Genomic DNA, 21,868 nt, shown 5'->3' on the forward strand with positions numbered 1-21,868 from the left:
TTTAAGTGTTAGGAAGGAACCGGATGCCAGCGCCCCGGTCCCAGGCAGATGCACACTTTGTGGTTTTCCTTTTAAGGTGGGCTGGCCCGTTTCTCGTCTAGATCATAGAGAGGGCGTACCCTCTTCTCAGCGACACGTGTGCACGTCGGAAACAGAACAAAGAGAATACATCTGACCATAGACTGTCAAATGCATACTTGGAATTCAGATGGGGAGGATGGCAAGAATCATATATAAAGACTTAAGAAGTCTATGTACCCACACACGATTTTAAACAAAGTTCGATTATTTTCTAACCCATATGTGTCGGGGATTTAAGTGCGTGCGCTGGGGCAAAGCCCCAACAGTCTCTGAGATGGGGTCCCTGAGCCAGGGCCCTGCCGGGGCTCACCCCGACTAGACTAGCCGCAGCCACACCAACCTCTCAGGCAGCCGTTTAGCTGAATGCTGCACGGTACACGGCTGCCTGCAGGTGTCTGCATTTGGGATTAGAAAAAAAAAATGGCATCGCCTTTTTTTTTTCTAACTGAAATGCTGACACCTGGAGTCTGCCATGTAACCGACCTGCGCTTTGGCTAAACCTGCTGGGTGATGTCTCTTTTTTCAGAAACAGGAGGATGGCTGTGTTGCCCAGCCTCTCCTTTTGTTTCTCAGTAAAAAGCTAACATGCAGCAGGAATCCCATTAACTGTGCTTGGTTAAATGGCTTCCACTGTGTGTACACTCTTTACTCGTAAAACAAAAGGGGAGGCTGGCCAACCCAGCCTTCCTCATGTTTCAGAATAAAAAGACATAATGCAGCAGGCAGCCCATTGCATTCAAAGAGACGTGCAGTTCAATTTTTTAACAACGGCTCTTTCAGTGAAAGGGCTGGGGGGGAGGCACTTGTTGGGGGCTTGGCCTAAGCACTTGTACTTAGGCCACACCCCCCAAAAAAAAGAGCACACCCCCTCCATTTACCACCACACTTAAAGCGTTGCAGCCACTGCCGGGGTCTCAACTAAGCAACAAATACCGCCAACTAGTGCCTCAATTTTTGTAATACAAGGACGACGTTTCTGTGCTTTTAGACCACTGCAGTGGTGATTCTCGCAGTATAAAAGCCAATTAACATAACCAAAGTACCTTCCTAACATCTGCAAATAAACTGTCCACACCAGCCTGCTTTTAGCAAGTCTTTTTTCAGCAAATCAACCCAAAATACTTATTAATTTACAGCCATCACAAGGCCACCTGCCTGGGTTAGGATGTATGGATCATGCATCTTGTTTTCATTGTTCGCTGGGTAGCTTTCTCTCTGGCCAGGATCACGCAAATGCCTGATGCAATATCCTTTCATTTTGGATTGTGAACCCAAATTGAAGTCTGAAAAGTTGGATGGAGGAGCTCCTGGCAGTGTGTTAAGGATCTCCGTCTTTAGTGGAACACCACTGGCAGGCAAGTGTGAGCTGGGAACCAAGCGTACCTGGAAATAATTACACATTTTCAGCAAGCACAACCCATTTTCTATGAACACATTTGGAAATCAGATATGTTGGCACACAAAAAGAGGCCCAGGGCGCAAAGGCCTACCTGGAGATCTCCAGAGTTCCCTATAAATCAGTCCACCCGTCCTGGCAGGTCAAAGTCCTGCTAATAATCTCAGGTAAAAGGACACGTTCATCGTTCGATGATATCTTCAGGCTATAAAGGGGTGTCCGAGAAGCAACTCTCAGGAGCAGAACCTTCCCAGAAGAGACCCCCAGACAAAAGAGTTTGGGACGAACGCTGCTTCAGTTTGAATGTACAAGGCAAATGCCCTCTAGGTTTGGACTCTGGCTGCTGCAGCCAGGGCCTGCGCATAATTCAGTTAATTTATCCCCGCAGATGGCGGGGCCTACAGCAAACTGACCAACCATCTCTGATGGATTAGGCACGGATTGCTACGGTGGCAGCAGTAATTTACATCAAGTTTTAGGTCTGGTTATGGCTGCGTCAGCTCTAAGATGAAAGAGACATCTTGCTAATGAGAAATGTTATTCCCAGAGGGCACTGGCGCTTTCCCTCTGCCTTTTTTTTGTACATCTCTCATGGCATATAACGTGGCTTGTTCTTAAGAGAGAGAAGAGAATATGGTATTGCATGAAAACTTATGAAAGCTGGTTTTAAAAGTAAAGAGTGGCGTATTTAGAGCGCACGCTTTGAAAGGCAACGTAATAAAACAGAGCAGACAGCCGCTGCAGAGAGGGGCGGCATGCTTCGGGAATAGATTATTTTCAAAACTTGAGAAACAGCTCCAAAAGCACTTTTACTAGTAAATTTGCAAGAAAGCAATTGAATAATACAATATTTCAAAGAAGGTAGCAGGCGCTCCTCTCCAGAAAGAACCTGGCATGATAACCTGTTCTGAGATGAGAGTTTGCAGCACACGCCTTTTGCTCACTGTACCTTTCACAGATGGGAAATACCCATTTGCATATCAGTCTTTGTCCCACCCACATGGGCAGTCCAGCACCGAAATGCTACGGCAATTCCTCTCTGAACAAGAGTACCACCAGCAATAATACAATACACTAGCTGTACCCGGCGTATCGTATACTAGCTCTCACTCTAGGTCTGTCACTTTCTTATGAATTACAGTAGTTACATTGTCAGTTGTGCGTTTGCTAGAAACACATCAGCTGTTGCATACAGCAGCGCATTGCTGGGCTAGGGGAAGGAGGAGGAGTTGCGATAATAGAAACTATTCATAGGAAATTATTTAAAATGTAATAACATTGTAAAGTGGCTCTTTAAAAAAAAAGAAATGCTCCATGTTCACTTCTACTGACCATTTCTTTATATGCTATAGTCATAATAAAATTGTTACACTTGTCTTGACAAACAAAGCACATTATCAAAACCTAGAATAACCAAATAAATGATTCTTATGTGGGGGTATATTTATGGGGTAACAATTAATGCAGGGAGTTAGTGCCCCCCAATCAAAAGTGCCACACCAATATACCCGTTTATATAATTCAATCTATTCCCGTCTATGAAGCATATCATACCACATAGATCCTGCCCCTTTAGCAATAGTTAAGCCAAGAGGTAAGACGGTGTGTAGAAAGAATATATATTATGTAAAATTAATATTTGCACAAAATCACACAACGCCACCTTCTCCGTGGCACCAAAACAAGGCTTCAATACAAATAAGCAGAACACAATTTGCTTGTGCGTGTTACCTAAAAATCACAGGACCTACAGCACAATCACATCTACAGTTTTCATTTCAGGTCAAATAAACACTTCAAATACTTTTTGGTCGCTCACCAAAATCCCTTAATGTCACGAATTATGCAGCACCTTGAAACATGAAAGATCATACGCAGTCAACTTTTCAGGGATTTTAAATTTAAATATGCAACAGTTTTCCGTTGGTAAAAAGAAATGAATTGACGGACGCAGCGCTCTTTATTTTTATCTCCCTGTGCACTGCTAACAGTGTTCTAGCACAATCAACTTCTAATAACAAAACATTTTTTATATAAAAAACGCTTTTCCTTCATCATAATGCAATGAAGAAGCTGTCTTCTATGGGGAGTCACTTTCACACTCTTTATAGAGCGTATGCTTTTAAAATCAGGGACTTTACTCTAATTTGGCAAGACACTTTTCTGCCCCAGCACAAGCCCAGCTACTCAGTTTACTATTGAAACTCCTCTGCTTTAAGGCAGGGTTTGGGAAGTAGTAGGGAACTTCGTTTTTTTTTTAATGCACCCATCCACTTTAGGGAATTTTGGGGTTGGCAAAAAGAAAATAGCAGTACCCAATTACTTGGACTATATTTGTATCCACACTGGAAGAGATGTTGATTTTGAACTTCAACAAGATCACCCTGTCTCATTTTGCTATAGGGGAATTAATTCAATTATTATTTGGTAAGAAAATGCTAGGAATCGACGTCCGTGCCCCACCCACTAAATAGGGGAAGGTATTAACTTAAACAGATCCCCAAAAGACTTACTTGTTAGACAAGTTTACTTATATTGAACAGCTCTGGGTTTTGTGCTCAGGAAAGGACATCAAGCCTCATGGGTCATCTCACAATAAAGGACAGTGATCTGGTCAGATTCAAACATCAGTCATGGAAAGCCTCCAGCATCTGTCCCTCTATTTGCCTTTCCTTGTATGGATCCCAGCCTATATCTCTTTCCCTGGTTTCCTCCACTTCCTGGGCAATGTTGGCTCTCCAGCAGCTCCTTCCCAGATGATTTAACACAGCTTTTCCCTTTTGCCCCATTGTGCGTCTCCTTTTAAAATCTAAACCACACCCACAAAAGTGTCTAAATTATGAGGTGCCAGCTCATTGGCTATTGATTTGGAATCTACGGTCCTCCCCCTTACCGAAGGCCGAGCCCCTCTATTTCTGAATGGTACTTTGGGTAACTAGGCCCGATCCCAGTGAATTTATAACCCCTCCAAATCAAAAGTACTTCTGAACAACTTCAATTAGGAACTTTAAACTCTACAAGGTGGCAACTTTTTCAGACTGCCTCAGGACTTAGATGAGGATAAAATGGCTGCAACATCTGCCACTCCATTTGAGGTCTATGACCTGCTTCGCCTGGTTTCTGGAGACAGAATTTTCGCTCACTATCCAGATGGCTGTGCACATGCTTGGGGCCCAGCACATAGAAACTCATTGTATATGTAGCACATGATAACTAAATAGACATTGAGACTAAAAGCAGAGAAAGGCCACCGGCACCACATTCTACCCATTTCCATAGGCGCAACATAAAATACTTCACTTAGGACATTAATACTTTTGCAAACTTGCTGCTCTATAGATACCAAACACTGGCCCAGCAGAACACTCAGGTTTTCTGCCTTCAAATAACCATCGATAAAATGCAAATAAACAGACCAAAGAGAACAAGGGGGACTGAAAAACGTATCTGAGGACTTGAACTTGTGTTCAAGCTCCATTACGTTGTCACGCTAGATGGGATATATTCTTGTTAGCGTTTGTTTGTTTCATTTGCTTTTATAGCACATCGAACCCAAGGGTATTGGCATACAGAAAAAAAACAGCCAGTTTTACAAGCAGTTCTCGAAATGTAGCGCTATGAGGTATTGGGGAAGCATTGCATCTCAGACCTTCATCATGTGCCAGCATTACAGTGGGAGGGAGGGTGGGCAAGATTACAGTAGCTGGAATCAAAGGTGTTGACCTGGCCAAACACGTTGCTACCAGGGGCAAATAACATAGGCTCAATTTGCCTTGGTTACTCTACTTAACAAGCAGGGTACTCTTGCATCTTCGTCAACGTGGCACCAGGGACTATACACCCATACACACAGGTGCGTGGGCAATATTTACATTGACTGAATACACAATGCACTTAAAAAGCATCTGATGCTTTCCATGACTTGAGTCACACTAGAGGGAGGAAAACCTGATCTCGCCATGCAATTAAGAAAAACATTTTTACTAACTTCGTTTTCATATTCTCTTTTTGCAACCAAAAAAATGCAAGCTACGTCTGCTTTGCATAACGTCACAAGGGAAGGACCGCTGTGTACATGTTGTAATGCATGTGAATGCATACTGGAGCCAAGGCAAGATTACCTTTGCAGGTTAAAGAGCATATCTTCAGAACAACCCTTACTGTTAATTTCCAAGCACATGCTTTTTCTGTTTCACAGTTGTACGGCCCTTTAAAGATACCGTTGAATTGGTGAGGAGGACCAAATAAGTGAACTGCAACACGGTAAACGGGAGTAAAAATGTTTTAAGCTATTAACAGAGCATAAAAACCCACTCGCCCCCACGTTCTCCACATACACATCATTTCTTACTCGCCAAGAGTCAATCGTCACTAGGCAGTGGCTAGTGCACATTTTGAGGCCTTTGGTAATTGATTAGACTGAAAGATTAAATTGGACTCATTTTGACTGAGTATCTACATAAGTCAGTTTTCTTCATTGGGGGGGGGGGGGGAAGAGGGGTTCGCAAAGCATTCAGTGCCCATTGGGTAAGTATTTGCTAACTGCAGAGTGATCGTGGTACATTGCAGATTATGAACTTCCTTTGCTAAACCAAATAATAATTGTCGTGTGATGGCCAAATCCTATGCCATTGTTTCCCCTCTACTCTAATAAGGCCCCCTGAGGCAACATACATCTACCTCTTTATTTTCAAATCCCAGGTCAGAAATAAAAGGGAGGGTCAGACAAAGCCACTGCATGCGTGTGCACATTCAAGTATTGATCCACATCTTAATGCCCTGCCGACTTGACAGATCATTACAAAGCTATAAAAATAAATAAATAACTGACTGCCGAGTTCTTCACTCGCCACCTAGTGGTACAATAAAGACGCTGCACCTTTTCTTCATGTGAAACAGCACACAAAAGAGCCTATGTTTTAAACATGTATTCAGAGAACTAAATAGCTTCTAGTTCTTACTCTGCTGTTCACTTACTGAGGGAAAGCAATCTGCTTCCAAATAGAGCAATCTTATTTCTCTTTCTGAAGAAACTGGCACCAAGAAGAAGTGTCCTCCATGACACAGCCTGCTTCATCAGCGGGCTCCTCAAATGTGATCACATTATGCCCACACTCATCAAACTACACTGGTCGCCCCTACAAATCGTGCATTGCCTTCAACACCCGCTGCATCAGTTGCAAAGCCGCAATCCCTCCTAGCTAGCCAGCAAGGTTACTATCTCTGGTAGCGATGCCCCACAAGAAACCAGGAACTGATCAGATTACAGCTTCAAAATTGGAAGAGAAAATATATCCCGGCTGTGGAACCTCATATCCCTCAACATCAGATTTGCACCAACCCTCATTTAATTCAGAATGGCGATCTAGACCCTCCTCTTCAAGGAGCACTTCCTCATGTTCCACAGACACCCCCCACCAACATTTCTTTTTGAAGCAATAGGGCTCCCTTCTACCCCATGACAGGAGGCCTCAAGATCCTCTGCAGATGACGGAAACAAGCGTTCCCGACTGCTGCGAGCTGAAGGCCTCGTTGCCTGGACCAACGGATTAAAAAGGTAAGAATATGGGGGGGGGGGGGGGGGGGGGGGGGGGGGTGTGTGTGTGTGTGTGTGTGTGTGTGTGTGTGTGTGTGTGTGTGTGTGTGTGTGTGTGTGTGTGTGTGTGTGTGTGTGTGTGTGTGTGTGTGTGTGTGTGTGTGTGTGTGTGTGTGTGTGTGTGTGTGTGTGTGTGTGTGTGTGTGTGTGTGTGTGTGTGTGTGTGTGTGTGTGTGTGTGTGTGTGTGTGTGTGTGTGTGTGTGTGTGTGTGTGTGTGTGTGTGTGTGTGTGTGTGTGTGTGTGTGTGTGTGTGTGTGTGTGTGTGTGTGTGTGTGTGTGTGTGTGTGTGTGTGTGTGTGTGTGTGTGTGTGTGTGTGTGTGTGTGTGTGTGTGTGTGTGTGTGTGTGTGTGTGTGTGTGTGTGTGTGTGTGTGTGTGTGTGTGTGTGTGTGTGTGTGTGTGTGTGTGTGTGTGTGTGTGTGTGTGTGTGTGTGTGTGTGTGTGTGTGTGTGTGTGTGTGTGTGTGTGTGTGTGTGTGTGTGTGTGTGTGTGTGTGTGTGTGTGTGTGTGTGTGTGTGTGTGTGTGTGTGTGTGTGTGTGTGTGTGTGTGTGTGTGTGTGTGTGTGTGTGTGTGTGTGTGTGTGTGTGTGTGTGTGTGTGTGTGTGTGTGTGTGTGTGTGTGTGTGTGTGTACACACAGCCCCACCCATACATTTAAGTGTGCACCCTTTCACCATACAGGCACACCCAGACAGCCACTCGTACATCATGCATGCAATTATATATATATATATATTGAATGGTGTGTGTGCGCTTGTATTCAGGGGCGCAATGAACCCTACATTTTGGTGGGCTAACCCTTCAAATTTTGAGAGAGGCACTAACCTCACGGGCGGTGGAGGAATCTAACTTCTTTACGCATTCTAATGAGACTATTTTAGTGCAGCTTCAATGTTACAAGCAATTCACTCTCTCCTTCAAGCCTGAAAGCACCCACTTATGAACGGCTATGATAATGAGCGGCCCCTGTCCCCTCTAAACCCTTCGAACCATTCCTCTGGTATGCAAATACTAAACCCACACCACGATTTCAAATACCTAAAAAATGAAGCATTTGAATGCAGGTACTAACAGTGTAATGCTTTACGTTAGTAATTGCCGGGCCTTTGTCTATCCTGTTCTGTCCAGCAACAGCTCTGTAGGTCAGCCAGGTCGAGTCAACATAGCCCAAAATGTCAGGGAGGTTAGGGAGGAAGGGGGGTTTGTAAGCCCAGTCAGCTCAATGGTGTTGCGCTACTGCTTGTGTTTAATGTCTTTTTTACTTATCGGTAATCTTCATTACTCCTAGCCCTATTCTTCCTAGTTCCACTACTTGTGTATGAGGCAATTTGCCTCATACACAAGTACTGGGATGAGGTAGAGGGACATGGAGGTAATGCCTGGCTTAGTTGCCTGTAATCTTCATTACTTCTAGTTCCACTCTTCCTTGTCCCAGTACGTACCTATAAGGCAAGTTGCTTATGTAAGCACTGCGACGAGGAAGAAGGGATGTGGACGTAATTCTGGGCAGAGGAGCTAATTTTGGTGGTTGGGGCAGGAGGGTGGGAGCGAGAGGGGATGCATGGGGGTGTAGGGCGGCCATTGCACGATAAATCCTAATGGTCCTCCATGTCCAGGCTAAGTGGGCATAATATGTGGTATTAGGGGCTAAAGAGACATTTTGGTGCAGCTAGTCTATTCATTTATTTTTTACTGGGCATCTCTCAGTCCTACTAAGTGTAATTACCTGGCTAGACTGGCATTTGAGTGCTGCCAGTCTAGCCATTTCTTACTGTGGGTTTTATTTTTTTCTCGGCATTTGTGATTAAATAACCATGATAAGTGTTATTGCTTCAAATGGCATTTTGGTGCAACCAGTCTAGGAGTCTAGGTAGGTCTAATGTGGCCTGGCACGCTTTACTGTAATATGTTATTACAGGTCTAAACTGGTCTGTATTGTGCAGCCAGTTAGACATATTTTCATTGTGGCATGGAATTTTTAGTAGCAAAGCATTACATTAAAGCATTAATGTTCCTGTTCACTGTTGTTGACTTGCATGTATTGGCATTACACTACAAAACAATTGCAAACGCTCTGGCTTTTTAGTCAATTTCTCAGAAAGTGTGCTGTATAATGCATTAACACACAAATGTATATCTTTCGCCTAGTGTAGTGTGCGGCCTACATCTGCAGCAGCACGTTTGTGTGTATTGCGCAAGTGTGGCAATCTAGGCCAGCCGAGGGTGTGGAGCGACCCGTGATTTTTTTCCGAGCTGGGGGTCGGAGTGCCCTCAGCATTGTTCGCAGGGGGGCCCAAAATGTTGTGCTAGGCCACCGACACCCCCAATCCCGCCCGCCAGCCGACTCCAATGCCAATTACTACTCCGGTTTCTTAAATGTATCTACCCTGCTGTAACTTGTAAATAAATGTCCGTTTAAACCGTGCTACTGGGGGGGGGGGGGGGGGGGGGTTGTCCTGAAAACATACATATAATGCTCTTTCACCATAAAAACAAACACTTAAATAATACAATTATATCCATTGTACTCACTCCACGTTGGGCTTTAACGCTAGCAATTCAATGGCACTCTGCAATCTCCAATCTGTTTTCACAAACATTTGGCGTTACCCATAGACCGAAATACATTTCAAATGTCTTATCAATAATGCACAAACAGTAAATATTCTATGGGCACTTGCACACACTTGACAACACTATGGGTAACGAGAACACCTAAATGGATCAAATTGGTGTACTTTGTAGGAAGGAAAAAAAATAAAGTGGGAGGTAGCCAATGGAACGCCAACAAAAATCAAGCCGGGGTTGTGAGACTAAGCGGAATCCATCGTTCACATATTGGGGGACTAATACAACAGCCAGGATCTCGCACATTAGCAGCGAGAACATAACAGTCAGCAGGCACTGCTGAGGCGTGTGCAAAGTGGTATAGTTTCCCCACTTGGGAATCCAATGACCACTCGCATCCACTGGCCCAGTGTAGAGGCCATTGGCACTGCCAGGCTCCCTCTTTCTGCAGTAAAGAATGTGCTCACTATTCGTATTTCAAAGTGCACCCTGTTGTAGGTGGAAAAGGAATCTCCGTAGTGAGCGGGCGCAAAGGTTTAGTTATTGCGTTTAAGTTGCTTTGCTAAAACACACAATGAAAGATGATTCCATAGCTTCTATGGGCGGCTCTGTATTTCCACGACGTATTTTGGAAAATATTCGCTTAATACGCCGTAGACTATCGCTACACGAAGCAGGATTTCGATCGCTTTATATTTCCATTGAAGAACAGAAGTCATGAAATAGGCAGAATTCTCATGGAATCGCTTCCAGGCCTATCCCCACATCAAACAAGCACGTGATGCGTCATAACAACCCCGCGAGGAGAGAGACTGTCGCCAATGCGTGCGTACTGTCTGTCACGAATTAAACACCCCAGAGAGAATTCTTTCCACTGAGAAATAAGTGAAAAGTTAATAAAATAACCAACCTATCCGTGCTTGCGAAACCAAATGATGGCCAGTTGTACCGTGTGCATCCGTTAGGCGGCGTTGATCGATACAGCTGCCACATTTATATGCAGGCTCAGACCGGCACACAGGGCCAGGGCAGCTTCTAAACAACATTGCGCCAAGATTCAACATCGGAATAAGTTCCGCCCCCTGCGCAGATCCACTACTTCTGACACACCCTGGCCACAATCATTGCAATTTGAATACCGTTTTATTGACATACCTATAATTGGGCGTGCACCGCTATCACTTGAAGCCAAATAGTGTCCTCTACAAAATACATTAAGTACTACTTTGAGTGCCTAAAATCATTCAGGTATGTCATGTTTATCCTTTAAAAGGGACCATTAAACAAATGCTGCCGTCACTTTTTTGATTGAGTACAGGCAGAGCAGCTGTGTGAAAGTGGCCGGACAGACTTTCCTCTGGTGGTTTGCTGAGGAGGGATGAGCTGAAGCAAAACCCCCAATATTTTGAATTAATCTCTGATCTTCCCTATATTTTACAGTTGAAAACCATTGAGCTGGAACAACAGTTTATGAAGTCGCTATTGGAAAATGTTATTTTCTTAAACACGTATTGATTTACTGATATAATAAAATGTAGTTAATAATACAGCTATTGCAGAGAACCCAGTAAGTTCGAAACCTGGTGTAAAATAGCTCTGGAGGTGGTGTGCCTTCAGCAAAGATCTGTATTCAGCCACTAGGCGAAGGTTCTAAAGCAAGTAAGCTGGCTCAATGGAAAGTGTGCCTCCGGCAGAGATGTTCTTGTATCGGAACATTGTTTACAACTCCTGCACTCCCTCATGTTGTCAAAATGAGTATCTTCGAATTGAGTAAAAGTGACAGATGTTACCAAAGACTGTGGCTATATTTTTTCTAACCAAAATGCTAGAGTCTTTGGCAGTAGAAACATCCCCCCCCAACACTAGAGAGTTAAAAACAAGGGACATTTGTATAATAAAGACAAGGAGATACAAGTTTACAATTTAGAAACATTGGACCAAATGAATGTACAAGTGAAACAAATAATTAAAACAAACACGTACATGCCAATCCAAGATCTGAAAATCAGCACCGTCCCTTGCCTAGAGGCAGTGCTCCAGATAAGATTTTGAGGTCGGAGTATTTTACACCCTATTTTTAAACTTTGAGAGTAAATGTGATTTTAAGGGAGTAAAAATGATGTTTTTGCAACATCTTGCTGACGTGTGCAAAAACTGTATGGAAATCATTACTAGGCGGCAGCTTTCTGCATTGTGACAGAATACACTTTTCATTATTTCTCTACCGTCTGGTCATTTGACCTCTCCTGTATAGATTTAAATGGTGAAAACACAAAAACCTAGCCAATTACACAGTAAAGCAAGCATGAATTGTATTGTGCGTTTTGAGATTTGATAGCAAAATTGTCTTTTGATGTTTAATGAAAGTCTTCATTTCCTCGAGCTATTACTACCTGATGGTATGCCAATGTTATGATACAACAGTGCAGAGAGGCAAGACCTCCATGCTAAATTCTATATCTAAGCTCATGGTCAAGTGGTTATTTATGTAGCACTTTTGGCAAAGCGCTGTACATTGAACTAACCTATTTATAACAACTTTCACCATACCAAATTCGGTACTCCTTTATCAACCTCGAAAGGAGGAAAGGCTGAGTTAGCCTTAATAATAATAATAATAATAATTATTATTATTATTATTAGGCATTTATATAGCGCTACGAACCCTCAGGTATCTGAGCGCTGCTTATTATTACCCACGGTGTGTGGTGCTCATTTATCGACCTCGGAAGGATGAAAGGCTGAGTTTGGCCCGGCCGGGATTCGAACCTGCGTTAACAGGCTCTGCACGGATGTCAAAGCGAGCGCTCTACTCTGCCTTGCCGGGATGCAAACCTGCAACCTACAGATCATGCACAGATTGCAGTAACAAGTGCTCAACCAGCTGTGCTATCTTATTGGCTTACATCTTTCATAGTTCAGTAAACTGTATTGACTGAGGTATAACAATCACAGTGCCTAGTTGTTGGACAAACCACGTTTGAAGCGCTACATAAAGTTAAATACCTATCTGAATTATCACAGGGATAGGTTTTGCTGAGTTTCTATTTCAATTACAAATGTAACTTTCATTTGTTGGTTTTTGAACAGAGCTTGCACTTCCTGGAGAGTCAGGTTTTGGATGTTTTTATTGTAGTATTGAAGATATGAGAGGCTAGAACACCAGTGATTGGTTTAATGACGCTCACCCTTGAGCAAAGACTCTGCTGCTACTGGCCATTTATAATAATGTACCCCATTGACTGCAAGATTAAATGGATGTAAAATAGACTGTGCATAGTCATCATTTTACACACTGTTTTTATAATTGGAGTGTAAATTAAATTATAAGCGTAAAAATGATCTGCCCCCGCATGATTATGCACACAGCACCAAATACTGGTTTGCTTTCACTACAAAATATGAATTCTCAGTTGCATCTTAGTTTTCCATCTTATTAATTATACAATCCTAAAATGTTAGGAAAATAAATATGCACAGTGCTTTGGTTTGCACCACACACACACACACCACAGCAGAAGCTGAATGGAAAGAAACCATTCCTTTTATCACAGTGTGCAGTTTCTTTTTTTGAAAGGCTTCAGAGAAATATATTCTGTTTCAGAGACTTTTCTCCATGCCTTGAATAAATCCATGTAGATAAAAAATCAAAAGAAGCGTTCTGGTTTCCGTCAAGTAATCTGACATTTGCACTGCCCTCTGCTCTAAACTTGTGTGTAAATGTTCACAGGAAAATAATAAAGCTGCCGGATTTCCAAGATTTTTATGTGTAAAAAAGCCAGGTACACACCTTATCTGGAGGCCTGCCCAGGGGTGAGCCGAGAACCATGGAGGACTCGGAATTCTGGTGCCTTTTACCATAGTCCAAAACACCACAAACATACCCCACCCAAAAAAGATATAAAAATGTTTATTGATTAATGAAAAGGCATTTTTAAAAATGCCTCAACCCCACTCCGGGGTTCGAAATGGAGATTGATAAGCAGGAGTTAAAAGTGGCTCCTCGGTATCCCTCATTAACCAGTGACCAGGAGCTACCACTGGGGAACGAGGAGCCAGTAAGTACATAGCATTCCCCAAACCTAACTTCCACATAAGATGGAAATATAACATTTTGTCCATTATTTATTACTGGTAGACTTTTAAAAGTTGTATAGAGGTGTCCCACTGTATATTTATTGATTGCCCCCAACACACAGAGTTAAATTCACATAGTTGTGTGTTTTCGGCATCGGTTGGCCTGGGAACCAAAAGTAGCTCCTGGTAGCTGTGCCAAGCTAACCAGGCTCTACTAAGCTACAAGCAGGAGCTAAATAGCTCCCAGGCTCCCCTCAATTTCGATCCCTGCCACTCAGTACCACAGGTTCAAAGCATGGTTTTAGCATCTCAAAGGTTTGTCTTCAGTAGCACTACAGCAGTCAGCAGGGTTCTAATTGATGTACCATTCCTTTTGTGTTTCAGTGCCTTGCGGAAGCCAGACGTCTAAAGATGCTCAGGCCCAAAATGAACATTCATTTGAAAGTCTGAGTAGACACATACCAGTCTCCCCTCACAGTGACTGCATATGTGCATACTATACTTTTGGGCCAGTCTTAGTTACTTGGGACCTGCCCAACTAGTGACACCCATGAATGCACAAAAATACAAACTGTGGCGTTATTGAATCGTTTATTTGATAATGCACCATCATCTTCCGTAGACAACAAAGAAAAGAAATGCAATAAAGAATGGATATACATTTTTGAAAGTGGGTTTTTAATTGGCAAAGTGTTTTACTGATCTACATAACTTTAATTATTAAAAGGCAATTATTAAAAGGCAACAATTCAGCTCTGTATTCGGCTCTGGACAGATACTTGTCCCACCTTTTGATAGTCGGCCGAATACTTAAATCTACCTTCGGTACACCCCTACTTACAATTAATCAGCAGATAACGCAGCAAACTTTTAAACAGGAATTAATTTTCTCTCATGTTTTTTTTTTCGTTGTCTTGATGAAGGGTACTCGCCTATAAGTTGCTGCTGCAAAAGCATACAATGCTGCTGCCTAATCCATCTATGCAAAAACGTTGCGCTCAATTGAAAGTGTAGAAAGAGCCAATAGCTCTCCAGATTTAGTGAACACAGCACAGCGCTCAGAGGCCATTTCAAATGCTCCAGCAGAAGAATGGGAAATGGGTGCGAAATAGAGGGAAAGAGTTAGCTGGTGGTGAAAAAGGAGGCAGTTTGTAAGTAGATAAGGTTAGGTTACAAAGAGTGCCTTGAAATTACTTCAAAGTGCTATAGGGGAAGATCAGAGAAGCCGGTAGGTGATGAGGTGAAGCAGTATTGTTGCCATATGATCTGCACACCTAGACAAAGTACAACAATGCCTGCCAAATGGTGCGAGTGCATGCACATCTAATGGGAAAACCTGGTATATGGTGACAGTACCCGAGCATAGGGTTGCAATTTCTAGGAAATGCCAACAAATGCTGAGTATTCATGCCAATAGGTGTCTAATGGTGCGAGTTACTGTGCTTATGATGTTAACTTCTGGCAAATAGTTGCATGCTGGATGGATAGCTCATGTGCAATGTGCTGGTTTTGGGAATGGGACAATGCCATGCGCCAAGTGTGATACACTGGTTGCACCAACTAGGCCCTTGTTCATTCTGAAGGTGATGAATCGAGTAGCATCAGTGGGTAATAATAATACTGTACTGTCATGTAGATGTGGTCCATCTACATGAAGCTCTATGATAATCACCAAATTATACATTACAACACAATGCCAATATATTAAAAGGGCAACTAAATTGAGTTATTGGCTATCTGATGGCAAACGCTTGCCATTTGCGGAATACCTGGCATTGATGGGAGTTCCTTACTGTAGGATGACAATACTCTTATTAGGTTTTATGGGGATATATCCTGGCAAAAATCAAATAATGGTAACGTTCGACATTCAGTTGTAACACTAGTCAAATTGTGAACGTGCAGGAGCTTGAAATGTCAATATCAACAGTAGTAAGCAGTGCTCCAGATACGTTTTTGAAGTGAGAGTATTTTACTCCCCATTGTTTAAAGTTGGGAGTAAAATTATTTTTTAGGGAGTAAAAATATAAAAGTCCAATTCCCAATGGGAGTATTTTTATAAGCGAGCAGAAATGTTTTAACTGGAAAACGGAAATTTTTATTGTAATAATTATTATTTCTTTGCACCTAGTTATGCATACAGATTAAAAGATAGATGTTTATTTCTTCCAATCATGCAGTAATTATAGCAGTCTCTCCCTGAGGTACTACGTGCACTGCTTGTCAACATATCCGTGGATCAGTGTGTGTGAAAGCAGGTGCACAAGGTCATGTGTCCGTTTCCCATTTTTTTTTGGGAGTATATTATTTTTAGGCAGTATTTGCCTATTTTTAGGGAGTAAAAGTGGCCGATAGACCCCTTATCTGTAGGGCTGATTGCAAGTAAGAATACCTTTCATGTCAAAACTGTTGGCTTTGTCATTAATTGTTGCAAAAACAATTGCGCTTTTATCTTTGCATATACAATTTTTCACAGTAAATAAAACACACACACCACCAAACAAAGCAAATAATCCCCTTAGGCACAAACCCGAACACTAACCCTAAAGGGCAGCACAATGGGTAAATACATTGCTTTTTCCCTACTTACTCAAACTTGTTTTCCCTCCAAGTAAATAGTATAGTTTGGCACGGTAAACGCATGCCACCCGAGCATGCGTTTGTAGTCCTGCCCTTTCATGGGAAATGCATTCAGGAAGATGTAGTCTTTTGTTTAAACAGAATTTACCAACCAGAAAAAAATGATTTTCATAAGAAACCCTAGTGGTGTTAGGATAACTTGGAGTCACTCGTTTGATTGCCCTAAAACATCAGACAAACAAAAGAATTTGCCTAATAGATTAATGGTCTAAAAGACCGTAAATGAATGCCAATTCCTCCTCTCCTCATATAATAACATAGTAGTGATAACTATTTATATAGCGCTTGTATCCAAATCACTTTACACAGAACATATTTTACATACATTATTACCCAGTTGAAAATGTGTAATGTATGCAACCTTGGAAGGATGAATGGCCGAGTCGACCATGCCAGTATTTGAACCTGCGACTTGCGGATCAAACACAGATCACAGCTTCTTAAAAACCCTATGAGCAGAGTATTAAGCTATTGGCTGCATCACTCGAGATAGATGGCTATGGGCAGGGCAGGCGTCTGTACGTGGAGTGCTCAACGATATTAAATACCAGGGCTTCCTAGTCTCCAAGGTGGGAGATTAACAGGCTGCCTGCTACGGTCCTTTCACCCAACTGTGCCCTGGGCCATTGCCTGGTTTCCCCATTTCTAGAAACGGCCTTGCACAAGACAATGCTTGTAAGGCCAGCCAGACTGGCAGGTGTGGTCCAGTTTTCAAGGCCTCAAATAGATTTGTGCACTGTGCAGCTGGTAATTTCAACACACTGGTCCAATATAATGAACACACATTTCTACCCAAAAATATGTGCTACAAAAACATGGCTTGTGAATTGCGATTTGTAAACGTATGCTACTTTGTAAAATAGGAGATGCAGGGTCGATCAGTCTGCATGCTACCACACACACCATTTATTTTAGTAGTTTTATAACGAGACTCCTGCAAAGCAAGAGGTGTTTTAGTTATGGTAGCGGTGACACCATTCAATATGCTTATGAAGGTGACGATGGAAAAAAGCCGCCAAAATGGAGGAGGCGCCCCGATAACCGGAGCAGGCGCCTCACTCCTCTTCCCTCCCCCCCACACCCCTCCCCCACCCCCCAGTAAGGGGGAAGGTATAACCCCAAAGCGCTCGGAAAGCCCACAAAGGGAAACAATAGAAAGGGGCGGGGCAAGCCCAATATAAGCGGCAGGCGTCCTACTGGAAAGGACTTGCAGCTTTCAGCAGAAGGACGCCCACTGCTGAAGAAGAGTATTTTGTTTTTCTTACCTGGGTTTTCGTTGTGAAGCGCTGACAGACGTCGGGAGGATTAAGAAGAGGATCTGCCATTAGGAACACCAGGGTCATTGGAAGCTCGCCAAAGCCGCGCTGCTGGTGCCGCTGCACGGGAGTGGGAGCAGCCGTCGCTGCTCGGAGTATCGAGGAGCAGCATGCACAGCAGAGGGGCCGCGGTACTGGTGCCAGGGGCTGCCGTGCGATCAGCCATTGCTGTCAGGGATCCAAAGGAAGCAGGAGTGAGGAACAGCACATCGCAGAGGTCTGCGGGAGCCACAGTGCCGGAGAAAGTCTAAGCGGGCCTGGAAGAAAAGCCGGAAGGAGCGGAACAGCTGTTAGGAGCAGTCAGCGAGCAGCGAGGACCACGTGGCGGTCCCGTAAGAACATGGTTTTGGGTAAGGCAGCCACAAAGTAAGGAAGGAGCGGAGAGTGCCTGCCAGGCGATAGATCCGGGCCGCTGGAGGGGTGAAGAAAAAAGTAGTTATATATGCATTTTGAAGGCATCGTGGGTGAAACACCCAACTAATTTTTCCTACTTGTGACTGTGCCGGGCTGCCTGGGCGAATCATCCGAACAATTTTAAATACTGTGGCTGCATCCGGCCTCCGGGGTGAAACAACAGGGTAAATTTAAAAACTTGTGACCTCATTGGTCCGCCTCGGTGAAGCATCCGAGATATTTTATATACCTGGGACTATCGTTGTGGACAGTACAGGGCTAGGTGAACAGCACGAGCCTTCCAGGACTAGTGTGAGCTGCGCAAAGCGGGCTCAGCGGGATAAAGCACACCAGCACGAATCTGCCAGGACTACTGTGAGCTGCGCAAAGCGGGCTCAGCTGGGTGAAGCGCCCCCAAGGGATAGCTGCGATATTTTAACTGCTTTATGAGCAAGAAAGATGGGGGCACAGCTGGGCGAGACAGAGATTGTATGGTCGGAAATCATTCCAAGGCAGGAATGGAGAGGTGATGAGAGTCAATCAGCTGTGGAAATTTCAAGAAGGAAATTGAATTGCGCAATGGCAAAATTCTGCAGGGGCAGAGGCTTCCCCCACATCAGGCATGGATGGATCAACCTTAAATCCCCGGAATACTACATAAAAGATGGAGTGCATTTGTAGCCGTTGGGAATGGAGACGTTTTTCTGGAATGGGTGCACAAAACTCTTGGAACTGTGAAAGAGGGGAAGGGGGAGACACGGTGGGCGGTAACCCACTTTCAGCGTGGCTGTGTTTCGTCGACCAGTGATAAGAGACAGACTCTGAATAAGCCATTGCAAAGTCAGAAGGGTCTTCGCTCTTTCGGACCAGCGCCTTTTGGGAGCCTAATCAGTGGGGGCATCTGGTGGTAGCAATGAGGGCTCAGCTTCCCCCCAACAAACGGCGCTCTCAGCCCAGGAACACCTGCAGGGGCAGGCGGCTCTCAGACACAAAGGGTTTGGGGGAGTTGTGCCTATTATGGACTTTGAGAAAGGGGGGGGGAAGCAGGTTTTGGATACGGAGCAGTCGCCGCACCTTTGGAGCTATTTTCACTATTGTTTGCTGTGTTTATTATGTTTGAAAATAAATCTGCAGCCTTTTTTTATGCCAAAAGAAAACATGTCTCATTCTGCACCTTACTGGAGGGAAAAAGGAAGGGACAAACGAATGAGCAAGGGTGATGTAAGTTGGCATAACAAATGGACAAATGCCCAGGTTATGAGAGACCACAAACCGGTGCCATTAAAGACGACAGGACCATCTTAGAGGGGAATTCTTGGTGATCGCAAAGCCTGATCCATCTATTGAAATCCCCTCTATGACTAGTTTCCAGACTCTGTTACGCCCTTTTACCTCTGGGTCTGGAGCGCTATATAAATAAATAAACAAAACAAACAAACATCATACAAAGTGGCACACACATCAACGTAATGTGCACTGTGGGGAGGCGCTACAAATCCAAAACATTAAAGAACAAGGCTCATACTTGTCACGACATGAATGCAAAAAAATCACAGTAGCCCAAATTGCAGACGGCTGGAAACTTTTCAGAGACACGCTTTTAGCCCGAAAGTAATCACAATGAAATTTGGTAAAAGTCAGCATTTTATCATAATATATTTATAGCGCTTAATCCCGAGATGTTTCTAACTGCGGACGCGGGGAATCGAACCTGTGTTGCTCTGTGTCTCGCTTCCAAGGCGAGCACGTTGCCCCTGAGCTATTGTCCCTGCGACAAGTCCCAGAAACCGCTTTTTTGGGTCTGGGATTTTGTCAAACGGATGCACGCACCCACAAACTAACAGCAAGTTATAGGTACTTTTATTTATTTTTGCATTTGTTTACAGCGCACAAACCCCTCAGGTATCTAGGCGCTAATTACAGAAAGTGCTGTCATTAACAAACTAAATAAAAAGGCAAAAAATATTCCAGCCACGACTTCTTTGTTGGCTGGTCCTTCTCAGCGGACATTAATGCTGCAACCTGGGATGCCACTTGCACGATCATCTCTAGAGCCGCGAGCGTGTTTCAAGGGAAGGACGGCGCAGAGGGAGGAAGTTTCAGGTCATCATCGACTGATAGACAGGGACGAAGAGAAAAAAATCCAAGCAGGGAGGAGGAGGGCACTGCTCCGCACAGAGAGGGCACGAGAAATCAACTGGAGAAGGGAAGGTACATACAAACACTGCACATCAATGAGGGATTATACACAGCAAAGACGTACGCTGTGCATGGATGTGGGGGGCATAACACATTCCCAGAGCGGGGCAGCTCAGAGTGACCCACAGTGCCCAAAAGACGGCGGGGGGCGAGGGGGTTGAGAAAAGGGAAGCGGTGCCCAGGAAGGATGGAAATGAAAGCAGCTCACATGATGAGGGAGGAATACACAGGGAAGGGGTACAGTGCAGATTCAAGGGGCATAATGCACAGAGAGGATGGACGGTCCACCTGGTGGGGAAAGCGTACAAGGAGGGGTAGGTACAGTGCGCTGAGTACATTGCACATGCTGGCAGTGCAGTTGGAGGAGGTCATCACGAGGAAGTGGCTGTGAAATGCACAATATAAGGAAGCGGATGTCTAGTGCACGATTATACCCAGTGTCTGAGCAATTGTATGTCCAATGCATTATGATGTCCGCTGCACGAAGAAGCGCACGTGCAAGACACGACCACAAATACTGCCATGAGCACTGACAGGAAGCAGCACACGTCCTATCATTTCCCAAGACCATGTCAGAGCCATCTCCAACCGAGCAGAATATCACACCTCGCGCAACTACTTATGATGGATGTAGAAAGGAGATGAAGAAATGCAATAATGACCACCACCACTCCCCCATGCCGTAGGGTGGGCACTCACCCATGGTGTCCCCCCGGGCGGAGGGCGGCGGTTCCCGGTGTGCTGAGCGGCCAGCAGAGAATGGCAGCGGCAGAGGGAGGAGGCGGAGTGATTACACCAGGCACTGCTGCTGCTGCCTCTGCTGCGGGGACGCGCGTGCTCACTGCTGGCGTGCACGCGGCTGCTTGGCCACGCGCGAACCGCCCCGCCTCTTCCCCCATAGCAGAGGGTGTGGACCACTCAGGAACGGTTGAAGGGAGCGCGCACGTACGTACACGTGAGAAGGAGAAACGCACATTATATCAGTCCCGTTGGAGTCAAGACAGGGAGAGGGCCAGGTCTATAGGAGTTTGTTTGTAGCTGACACTGTATCTGCGGAAATGTCCTGTTGGCAATCATTCAGAGAACGGGCTTGCTTAATTGTTGTTGTTCTGTCACGCCCTTTACCAAAGCATCCCGAAATAATGTGTGTCGTTATTTCAGTAGCTTGACTAAAAACGACACTAACCGATTCTGCAAGGGTCCTTTGTGGAGGGGTCACTGTTGGAAACTATGTGGTATTACACGCCAATACTCCTCTTCTTTAGTAAAAAAAAAAAAACATAAAGATGATTGTCAACTTGTTCAGACATGTTTCCTTAAATGCCCCAGTCCCACGCTCGAATACAAGTCAGTGGGAAAAATAATCTGACAGAATGCTATCTGGCACGGGTATGAAAGACCTAGCTTTTTTTCCTTTCATTTTTATTCTTAGAAAATTATGCAGCTAATTCTGTTTCTGAAAGGGAGGCTGTGGAGCCGAATGACGGACATCATGATTCAAGAAAGAGAGCGCCACAAGCATACATGCCAAGGGTGTCCGGTCAAAGGTTCGACACCAAAAGGATCGAATGCAATAGGGTCGAGGCAATAGGACCGGAAACAA

General features: G+C 44.3%; 1 protein-coding gene across 2 annotated transcripts in view; it reads right to left on the reverse strand.

Moving 5' to 3' along the window:
• The window catches only part of RAP1GDS1 (Rap1 GTPase-GDP dissociation stimulator 1), a 909,412-nt gene extending 888,252 nt beyond the window's left edge, over positions 1 to 21,160 (reverse strand). The window contains exon 1 of one of the 2 annotated variants that reach the window (XM_069630545.1): positions 20,965 to 21,160. In XM_069630545.1, coding sequence (XP_069486646.1) covers positions 20,965 to 20,968 — 4 coding nt within the window. In that variant the 5' untranslated portion in view covers positions 20,969 to 21,160. The remainder of the gene's footprint in view (positions 1 to 20,964) is intronic. The other variant, XM_069630544.1, reaches the window with a different exon arrangement.
• Between the last annotated feature and the right edge of the window lie 708 nt (positions 21,161 to 21,868).

This window comes from Ambystoma mexicanum, chromosome 6q (assembly GCF_040938575.1).
Source record: "Ambystoma mexicanum isolate Mex_15411 chromosome 6q, UKY_AmexF1_1, whole genome shotgun sequence".
In the NCBI taxonomy this organism is placed as follows: Eukaryota; Metazoa; Chordata; class Amphibia; order Caudata; family Ambystomatidae; genus Ambystoma; species Ambystoma mexicanum.